The following is an 11,282-nucleotide window of genomic DNA, read 5'->3' as shown; positions in this document are numbered from 1 at the left end:
ACATAAAGGTACAACTTAAAAAAAGGTATATATTGTTTTTCAAATGATCTTGGTTGATGATAGGTCTTCCCAAAGATAGTCTATGACCTTGCTGGTTCAAATAAAATAAAATTCTCTCAAACTCATGGTTCTATTGTTTTCAAATCCTTACGTAAATACGGAAGAAAAACTTACGGAATTGCTTTGGCTCACTGAAGTAGTAGAGTGACTAATTTTAAAAACACATATAAGCGTGTACATTTATTAATTAGTGCAATATGAGTCTTTTTGCCTGTTCATTTCTATCAATTGGAAAAGTAGAAATATTTTAAAGTCAAGGGAAAGTTCTAAAAATTTCCATCGCATTCTGTCTAATAAAGGGGAAATAATGTTTAAATCAAAGGTATGGAAATACTGAAGTGCAAAGTACCACAGACAATTTAGTTAGTAACTGAGCTTATTAACATTAACAGAAATGAAATACATTTTATACTTTTAAGAAGATAAGAGTATAATAACTGTGGTGAGTAATCTATGATATTTAGTGCCTTAAATTTGATTCCTAAGTAAACAAGGAGCAATTATAACAACATCACCCATGCCCCTTTGTTGAGTTATTGTTACTAAGGTAAGGCTTTGATTTCAAATGCAGATAATATATGGATATGGTAATATTATTCTAGAAGTTTATATTAAACAAACATATTAAATATGCACAAGTTCAGTATCAAGTTATTTTGCTGTACCTAACCCACTTTATGATTACTCTTTACTACCTAAACACAAGGACAATTTCAAGCTCTGACTTTTTTACATTTTCTCCAGTCACACTAAGTAAGAGTTGCCTCCTTCCCCCTGCCTTTTGTTCAGGGTGAGATGGAGAAGGGACAAGAATGGAGATAGGTGAAGTGTGTGCTTTGTGGTGAATTATATTTTCTTCTACAAAATAATAGAATTATATTATAAAACAATAGGACTAGATAGAAATTATGGAGGGAGGTATGTTGTTAATTGAAAACTCCTCTATAATTATTGTGAGACATAAACATGGAAAATCACTGTCATTAATATTGTATATATATGTATCATTTTTTTCCAGTCAGCTTTTTAGGAACATTGCATAGGCAAAATATTGTTTATAACCTACATAAATTATTTTCTAATTTTGAGTACCCTAGAATAATGATCAATAAATTTTATATTCACATTGCTATTAAAATATAAATTATAGCCTTGTCATTTTAGCAGTATTCAGGTACTTCCCTCTAAAAGCTTAAGTGTTTTATTATTCAGCATTCATCTAGTCACTCCTCCCCTCAAAAACCCCTATCCTTCAATAATAAACATTTTTAAAACTAGCATCGACATCGCACAAGTTTTTGGAATGCTTTCTTGAAGTCTTCATTAAAGATTGTGTAAATCAGTGGATTTATAAGCGAATTGAGATATCCAAGCCATGTCAAAAAATTGGACATTTCTTCAGAAATTTTGCATTTTTCACAAACATTAACAACTAATTCTTTTACAAAAAAAGGAAGCCAACATATTACAAATGCACCCAAGATTAATCCCAGGGTAGTGGCTGCTTTCCGTTCTCTTGTACCTGAGATCTTTTGCCTTCTCCAAGATTTCTCATGCTTGAATTCAGACCTGAGACTCCTCACTGTGCTATGAATTTTATCAAAGTCTGTTGATGGGTCAGTTAAAGACTTTTCTGGTGCATACGGTGTGGAAACTGATTTAGTGCTTTTCTCACCACTCTCCAAAAGGACTTGGCCATTCACCTCCTCCTTTGAAATCCTACTTGCTTGTCTCTTGTGGTATAATGTCTTTGCTGCTCGATATATTTTGTAGTAAAGGATCAAAATCAATGCCAGTGGGATGTAGAAAGCTCCAAATGTTGAGTAAATGGTGGAAACAATGTGGTCGTGCTTGATGATACATTCATCATCTCTGCTAGTTCCTTGGTGCCTCCAGAATAGAGGAGGCATAGAGATAAAAACAGATATAATCCAAACTACTGTAATCATAATGCCAGCATGCTTCGGAGTCCTTTTCCTGGCATACTCGACAGCATCTGTGATTGCTCGATACCGATCCAAAGCTATAGCTGAGAGATGCAAGATGGAGCATGTGCAGCAGGTAATGTCAACACTCAACCAGATGTCACAGACCACTTGCCCCATAATCCAGCTCTCTCTCACAATGTACACAATGCTGAAGGGCATCACCAGGACAGCCACAAGAAAATCTGTGACTGCAAGGGAGCAAATTAAATAATTGGCTGGATGGTGCAGCTTCCGGGTTACAATAATTGCAGCAATCACAAGGGAGTTGATAGTGGTTGTCATCAGTGCCAGCCCAGAGAGAGTGAGGGACACCAGAATTTTGGACGGCATTCTGTTTAACAGTTCCTCTGACGTCAAGTTTTGATCCGATGAATTTAAGAAATCCATTTTCTTTGTTTTAAAAGATTAATATAGCGGAAAAATGGATACCTGTAACAAGGGAAGAGAAAAAAACAGTTCAGAGAAGGCTTCAAGAACTTTTCCTTTCAGAATAATTTTTAAAAAGTATATGTTATGTTTTCCCAGAATATTCTGTAGATCAAAAAAATGAAGTTCAGATGGGAGGTTTCAGTTTTGCTTTTTATTTAAGAAATTCAATGAGAACAGTAAAAAAAAAAAAAACAAAAAAACCCCAGTAAATTCCAAAACATTCTTAAAATATAGGTTAAATACAATAATTTTTAATGGATACACTAGTTTGTTACTCAGTGAAATCTCTGGCATTATAGAATTGGTTTTTAAAACTGTATTAACTCTTGCTATGTTTTTCTCTTTGTCCATGTCAGAAAAAGTTTAACAGTGTGGCAGGCCCAGTCTCACTAACACAGGCCTCCATAACATCTGTCTCAGTACTACTGACTGAGTAGTTAAGTTAAATATTCAAAGCTGATAGAGTCAGTGCCCTTATTCAAAGGCTGGAATATAACAAAGAGCCCACCAAGAGTTTTGCCTAGGCTTTTCCTAGGCTTGAAGCATGACAAAATAACAAAGGAATTCTTAACAGGATCCGTTTAGTACTAACAAGTTTTATTGGGGGTCTGAAGAAACTCCACAAACGAGTTTACTGGGGTCTAAAGGAACTCCCCAAGCCTTTATGATTGAGCAGGAGACAAGAAAACGGTAATCACTCCAGCACCTTAGACCCATTTAGATTAAGTACACTTACTGAGGCTCCAGAAGAAGGCCTTCAGGACTCAGGCCTCAGCTATAAATTAAAAGAAGTTAATCTTCTTTGTGTTTAGATGAATGCACACTTACACGCAGACATATAGCTTAGAAGGTGTTTAAGCTCTGGAAAACGTTGTGATTTCCAGGTCTTTTCCCTGTAACCGGTTACAGAAATAAAAACTCTCTTCCTCCCCAGTTTATCTGCATCTCGTTACTGGGCTGTGAAAATAGCAGCCTGACCCTCGGTTTGGTCCGGGAACAAAAGCACATGCCATTTGTGTACTGTATGATGTAATATGAGAAAATATTATATTAAAAACAGTATTCAAAATAATAAATAATTTTGTACTTAATTGAAAGTTACATAGAGAACATTATCATTAGGCTTGTGGAGACTAAAGGAACTTTTGATATATTTTATGTCAAGCTATGGAGGTTATATAAAGAGAAATAGCAAAAAAAAAAAAAAATTAGTATATCCTTAGGATTCCATGATCATTGTATGAAATTAGGAAAATTCAGAGTGCTTACTTGTCTTTGTGGATATAAGTAGTTAATTTGGTTTAAAAAGATAAAATAAGATTAGTTGGAGTCAAATAATTATACGACACTACCCATTATAATAATGACAACTATGACCAAACAACTCAGTTACCAAAGAAACTTGCTAGTAAGGACAGCTCCTAATGGCACTCACCCTGAAATAGAAATTCTTCTTCTGTATAAGTCACCATTGTAATGACCGGGTTACCTTGCTTCTGAAAAAGGACTCTCCATTCATGGCTTAAAAGTTTTGCTTTAGTCTGTGATATTAATTACAAGTCTATTAAGAACATTTGGACTATAATAAAATAGGATTAATATCTTTGATAAATAGCATATTATTTTTTATCAATCCTCTTCTCTTTAATAACTTTTTAGCAGTTACCTATATTTTAGGAAAGGACAATATGGAGACCTGATATTTTATTCTTAGTTAGAGCTATTACTATATTTTCATATTCCTTAAATTAACTTTAAAGTAGTTCTATTTTATTGGAACTGATAAAATAATACTTTAAAATACTTAATATTTTTATATCAAGTACTTCATAAGCATATGAGTAATCATACATATAATGTGGTTAGGTATATTATAAAACACCTTGCACCGGGCCTGGTAGCTCATTCCTGTAATAGCAGCACTTTGGGAGGCTGAGGTGGGCGGATCACTTGAGGTCAGGAGTTCGAGACCATCCTGGCCAACATGGTGAAACCCTGTCTCCACCAAAAACACCAAAAAAAAAAAAAAAAAAAAAAAAAATTAGTGGGGCATGGTGGCACACGCCTGTAGTCCCAGCTACTTCGGAGGCTGAGGCAGGAAAATCACTTGAACTCGGGAAGTGGAGGTTGCAGTGAGCCAAGATCATGCCACTGCACTCCACTCTGGGCGACAAAGCGATACCCCATCTCAAACAAACAAACAAACAAAAAAAACAGAAAACCTTGAAATGCAGCATATTTTCTATTCTTCTACTTTGGGTACCAGTACTAAATTTAATTTTTAGTAACTGTTTGGGTTAACAGTACTAAATTTAATTTTTATTTTCAGACATTCACTGAAGGCAAGTGCTGTTAAGCAAATTGAGTGGCAGAAGAAATTTGAATACCTGAAAAAGAGCGATTGTCTACTGGGTATTTGAGAAGTAGTTGTCTTTCTATTTTTTTTGTGTGTCAACATTTAGCCAGTTGTAAAGGGCAACTAAGACCACTCCTGGTAAAGAATGGAGGTTAAAGTCTTAGAAATTCTAAATCAGTAGTTCTTGAATTTGGAGTACCTCAGAATCACTTGGAGGGCTTGTTAAAGCAAATTGCTGTGTCCCACCCTCCGGAGTTGGTGACTCGGTAAGTCTGGCGAGCCTGGGGATCTAAAATCTACATTTCTAACAAGTTCCCGGATGATACTGATGCTGTCGGTCCAGGGAGTCAGGTTTCTGGACGTAATCAACAGGTTGTTTCTCATCTGTTTGTCTAATTTGTTTTTTTCAATGCTGCCACATCTGTGGGTTTCTCTCTCTTGATTTTTGTCCTCTGAATTTCATGCCGTACAATTTTTTCAGTGTCTCTCATTTTTACATTCTTATTTCTTGGAGTTTCCTAAATAAATATATTTAGGATATATTTAGGATATATTTATTTAGGAAATAAATAATTTCCTAAATAAACTATCTTACACTGGCGCATATATATATATAAATAAATAAATATATATATATAAATATATATATAAACAAATATAAAAAAATATATATTTAAATATATATATATATTTTCCCCTATTTTTATTACTATCTTCATCCAGCTCTTGGACTTTATTTTCTGGGTCTTTTAACTCGCCTTCTCTCATATTATTTCTATTCTTTTCAGCCAATATGAAAGTTATGCTCTGACCATATTTCCTAAAATTAGTATTGGATCACAGGGCCTATGATGTAATGGTGTGCTTAGGCACCATCAGGACAGAAATTAAAATTCTTGATATGTGTTTTTAGTATCAGTGAACCTCACAGTCTTTAGCTATTTTCCCTGGAAACATCTGTAGAAGGTCAATGATTACATGTAAAATGCTTACTTCAAAGTCAACAGGATGTATTAGTAATGTGGCAAATTAATTTCTACTTTACTTCCAATGTTTCCTCTATTCCCTCATCATAAAATTTGCACTAAATATTAAATTAAAAAAACTGAATATTTTCTTAATTGGTTAATTCCTTTGGAATGGTGTTTGTTTGTTTATCTATTTTGTTTATTTTATTTTATTTTTTTGAGACAGAGTCTCACTCTATACCCCAGGCTGGAGTGCAGTGACATGATCTTGGTTCATTGCAACCTCTGTCTACCAGGTTCAAGCAATTCTTGTGCCTCAGTCTCCCAAGTAGCTAGAATTACAGGCGCCTGCCACCACGCCAGGCTAATTTTTTGTATTTTCAATAGAGACGGGATTTCACCATGTTGGCCAGGCTGGTTCAGAACTCCTGGCTTCAGGTGATCTGCCCACTACGGCCTCCCAAAGTGCTGGGATTACAGGTGTGAGCCACCATACCCGGCCTGCAATGGTGTTTATTTTGTGCTATGGGAATTGATTTAAAAGTGCTGACAGTTTTCATAATATGAGCAAAAATAACTTTCCATTTTAATTTGCCTGATAAACAATTTTGGAATAAGAACTCTTCAAGAGATGATTCCGAAATTACCTTTTGAATACAATTTTAAACAAGAGAAAGTGTCAGAAAGAGTTATGTGGGTTTCCAGAATAAAAATTAATTATGTAGCAAAATTGACAAGCTTAAAATTAGAAGGTGAATTAGTTGATAATTCAATGGATTTCCCTAAGCATCAAGTTGTAGCATTTAAATTAAGCTCAATAAAATGGTACCTAATGCCAAGAAAAAAAATAAACATTTGGGGTCATATTCTAGAATTATATGACAAAATTTATCTGTCACATAATTATATTGTAGTTTTCCAGAAATCTTGTTAATGTTAAATTTAGAACTGTAATTAATCTTCTGATAGTTGTATTTATAGACAACAAAGAAAATAGAAAAACAAAGGCAACCAATGACATTGGGTTTTATTTTTAGTTTTCTCCCATTTCTCTTGCTATTTACAATGATAAATGTAATAAGCCATCTACCTTTATTAATTTAGACATGGCCTCTGACCAGGTTTTTTAATATTCCTTTATATCTTAAGTTCCTTCTGTGCATCCTTTGGGTGCTAGTGACTACTTCTGGGTTACTGGACATAGAGTATGTTACATATGTCCCTCCTACTCTTAGAACATAGACTGCATTCTATATTTGAATGTCTCCACTGGGAAAGAATCAAGATTAGTTTGTAAGTAGAGCCCGCAGTCTCATGTGTTATATACAGCCTTCTCGATAATAACAGAGAAAGAAAACTTCCCCAGGTTTTATTCAACATGAATATTTGCCAATTTGTTGATTTAGCTGCATGATGCATTTACTCTCCTCTGCTTACTCAGTTTTTAAAATCTAATGCTTATTTACATTCAGGTGTTTGTTTGATCTTGATATCCAATTATATTGTCCTCAAGATTAAATTACTAGCTCCTAGCCACACAGTTTAATTCATTTTATATTGTAAATAGCCTGAGAGGGCTGTCATACACAAATAGTTTTTGTAATAACATTGTGAAGTAAAATTCAATTCTGTCGAGACCTCATGAATACCTACAAGTTGGCTGTTTTAATTAGAATAACAATAACATTCATCTTTTCTGAGTGTTTACTTCTGCATGCAATGTACTAAGTGCTTTCCATGCATTAACCCATTTAATCCTCATAGCTAACCTCTGAAGTAGGTACAATTATTGTCTTTCTTTTCATAGATAAGATAACTGAAGCACAGATGTTTAATAATCTCTACAATGACAACACAACAAATAATTGGTAGAAAAATCTATTCTTCTACCATCATTTTTCTCTCTGTCGGAGATGTATTACTGAATAGTTGTATTTCAGTCATGAGGCTTATCAAGTAACTACTTCTTCTTTTCTTTTTCTTTTCTTTTTTTTTTGAGACGGAGTTTCGCTCTTGTTGCCCAGGCTGGAATACAGTGGCGTGATCTCTGGCTCACCGCAACCTCCGCCTCCCGGGTTCAAGTGATTCTTCAGCCTCAGCCTCCCGAGTAGATGGGATTACAGGCATGCACCACCACACCTGGCTAATTTTGTATTTTTAGTAGAGATGGGGTTTCTCCATGTTGGTCAGGGTGGTCTCGAACTCCCAACCTCAAGTGATCTGCCTGCCTTGGCCTCCCAAAGTGCTGGGATTACAGGTGTGAGGCACCATGCCCGGCCCTCAAGTAACTACTTTTTCTATAAAATAAAGATTATATAATAAAATGAGAAGGGTGTTCAAATGTAAGCAATTATCCAATAAAATTAATGTTTAAGGTAGCAACCAGGTCTACATGTGTTGATTGTAACAGTAGGAATGTATTCATAGCTCTTTCCATTTTCTTTTACTGCCTTTTCAACTCTGAGACTTACCTTTTGCTCTTATATTTCTTTGCTTTCATTTATTACTTTAAGAACTTTTTTAGTGAGTGTTATTTTTGTGCTAATAAATAAATCTGAGAGTTATAAAAATACCTCTTTTGGCCGGGTGTGGTGGTGCACACCTGTAATCCCAGCACTTTGGGAGGCTGAGGCAGGTGGATCACCTGAAGTCAGGAGTTCGTGACCAGCTTGACTAACATGGCGAAATCCCATCTCTTCTGAATACAAATAATTAGCTGGGTGTGGTGGCACAGGCCTGTAATCTGAGCTACTTGGGAGGCTGAGAGAGGAGAATTGCTTGTACCTGGGAGGTAGAGGTTGTAGTGAGCCAAAATTGTGCCATTGCATTCCAGCCTGGGCAACAGAAGTAAAAGAGCAAAACTCTGTCTCAAAAACAAACAAACAAACAAACAAACAAAAAACCTCTTTCCTACCACCACCAAGAAAAATCTACCCCTGGACAAAACAAAACAAAACAAAACAAAACAGCAAAACAAAACAACACTTTCTACTTGTCATTAAGAAGCTAGCTTTGGCAATGAAACCTCTTAACATATAATTATAATACAATTATACAATGCAATAAGGGCATTATGGAGATATGTATAGAGTATCCTGGAAATACTGGTGAGGGAGAATTAATTAATCATACCATGATTAAATAGGGAAAGCCTTTGCAGGTAGAGGAAAAAGTGTGAGCAGAAGCAGAGGCATAAAAATGCAGGATGCATCAGACATGTGAAATTAGCAGTCTGATGTGCTACCTACTTACTGCAAAGGCACTTTAGGGCTAGAGTTGGAGGTGAGAGATGAAAATTAACTGAGGAAGACAAAGAGGAGGCTTGCATGCCATGATAAGGACACTAGGTTTTATTTTGTAGGCTGTCAGAAGTCTTAGCAATGTTTAAGAAGTTAAGTGAAGGATATCTGAGTTTTGGCAGAGTGAGGTGTGTAGGTGGCAAGGTACGGCTTGAAGAGAATAGTGCTGCTGCTCCAGGGAAAAGGTGTAAGCAAAAAGATTAAAGAATGCTTTTGAGAATATAGCTGAAATTATAACCTTCAAAAGGTAACTGGAATAAAAATGGTCTATTTTTTTACTCTTCCATTAGTGCTTGAAAATTAGGGTTTATATTGCTAAGTAAAACATAATTCAATTTATTCAGGATTGGATCAGGAATTGGGCCGCAGACTGGGGTCAAAGGCCAAGGGAAAAGGTTGGTGGGTGTGCTGGATCAGTACCAGTTTCATAAAACAGCATGCCAGAGAAGGCAACATGCTGAGAAAATAGGCCAGCATTGAATAATTTGAGGTCCTGATGAGGTTCAGGAGCAGGTGTAAAGGGGGCTCAGGTAATGTGCAAGGATGAAAAAAAGATGAGATTGTGGTTAGGTTCTGAGCCTGGGATTGTAGAGCTTTGAATTTCGGGAGTGATTCCAAGGCTGGAGTATGAAGATGTATAGGATTGCTCTATAACTCTTCTGTAGCAGTGAAGACCTGCTTACAGAGAGAGATGGGAAACCGCAAGGCTTTTACAGCACTTCAGTCCATGGAACCTTGCCTATATTTGCCATGTATATGTATACATTTTCTTTTCCCTATATTTTTAAAATCACTGCCTGCTGGATCTGGCCTCTAGGATCCTGACGTATACTTCTCAGATTTGTATACTTAACTTTTTGACTTTGAATACTCATCCCTTCCCACAATGTCTTGCTTTAACTGTCCATGTCCAAATTAAGGGTGTGCTTGTGTTTCCTAGATGTCTGACCTATTCTTTCTTAGTTTATGAAGTATCTTCCCTTTAGTTTGTCTGTTGGCTCCAATGACTTCCATCCATTTCATAAGCAAAATATATTCACCTGCTCCCCAAGCTCCCCCAAATCTCGTCTAATCATGGCACCAGTCTTGAAGTCCATGATCTCATGTATTGTATCAGGTGAAGAAACAGATGAGGCTCCACTTGAGGCTGCAATGCCACTTGACTCAGAGAGCTGTGAACTAAACAGGCATTTTATCTGTTCTCCAATCCTTTATATGTAATGGTGAGTTGAGGGCAGGATAATTGCAATAGACACCTCCATTCAAAAAGATAAGGAAACGGGAAACACATAGTGGCCACTGACCTGAAATTCACCCAGACAAATATTATCAGAGTGCTCTCCTCTGAGGGTTAGAAATTCACCGTCATTAGTGTCCACTTCTGCTTCCTGATTTGGTTCTCTAATTCACTGCACTCCACGGCTCTTGAAATCCTCTCCAGGCTCTTGACGCTGCTCTTGAAGAGATCCTGTCTGGTCTCTGGAAAGTCGTCTGGATTATAGCTAGATAGCCTTCTTAGCCTGCTTTCTGCCTACAGAAAGTCTTTTCATTTTGAGCTTTTTCCCTTTTAGTCCAAGTTAGTATAGTTTTCTTCAAAACTTTGTGTCTCCCTATGAATTGGATTGACAGTCACTACATGCCCCAAATGTCATATGCATAATTCTTTCCAAGACAGACTTTCTTCTTTTTCAGACTATTTCACACTATTCTTAGACTATTAGGGCTGTGGGGCAACACCCTTAAGATTTTTAGAAGTCCCTTTCTCTAGCTTAGATATGTAGAAAATATCTGAGATATTTAAAAATATCTAGATATTTAAAAATGTTTAGAAAGAGCAGGGCGTAGTGGCTCATGCCTGTAATCCCAGTATTTTGGGAAGCCAAGGTGGGTGGATCATTTGAGGTCAGGAATTTGAGGCCAGTCTGGTCAACAAGGTGAAACCCCAACTCTATTAAAAACACAAAAATTAGCCAGGTGTGGTGGCAGGTGCCTGTAATACCAGCTACTCGGGAAGCTTGGACATGAGAACTGCTGGAAGTGGAGTTGCAGTGAGCTGAGATCTGCCACTGAACTCTAGCCTGGGTGACAGAGTGAGACATGAAAAAAAAAAATTGGAAAGAAGAAAGCATTCTAATTTTAAATCGAATTTACATATACACACACTTCATTGCTCAGATGGATC

At 36.3% G+C, this 11,282-nt stretch overlaps 1 protein-coding gene across 1 annotated transcript; it reads right to left on the bottom strand.

Moving 5' to 3' along the window:
- Nucleotides 1–873: 873 nt before the first annotated feature.
- HTR1F (5-hydroxytryptamine receptor 1F) lies at nucleotides 874–10,580 on the bottom strand. Its single transcript, XM_025377599.1, has 2 exons — nucleotides 10,464–10,580; nucleotides 874–2,477 (listed from the first exon to the last, which is right to left on the bottom strand). Exon 2 carries the CDS (start codon nucleotides 2,433–2,435, stop codon nucleotides 1,335–1,337), a length of 1,101 nt encoding a protein of 366 aa, XP_025233384.1. The 5' UTR covers nucleotides 2,436–2,477; nucleotides 10,464–10,580; the 3' UTR covers nucleotides 874–1,334.
- Nucleotides 10,581–11,282: the final 702 nt, after the last annotated feature.

This window comes from Theropithecus gelada, chromosome 2, assembly GCF_003255815.1.
Source record: "Theropithecus gelada isolate Dixy chromosome 2, Tgel_1.0, whole genome shotgun sequence".
Taxonomy (NCBI): Eukaryota; Metazoa; Chordata; class Mammalia; order Primates; family Cercopithecidae; genus Theropithecus; species Theropithecus gelada.
Note: the sequence above shows the minus strand (reverse complement) of the source record. Positions and strands in the feature narration are given on the sequence as shown.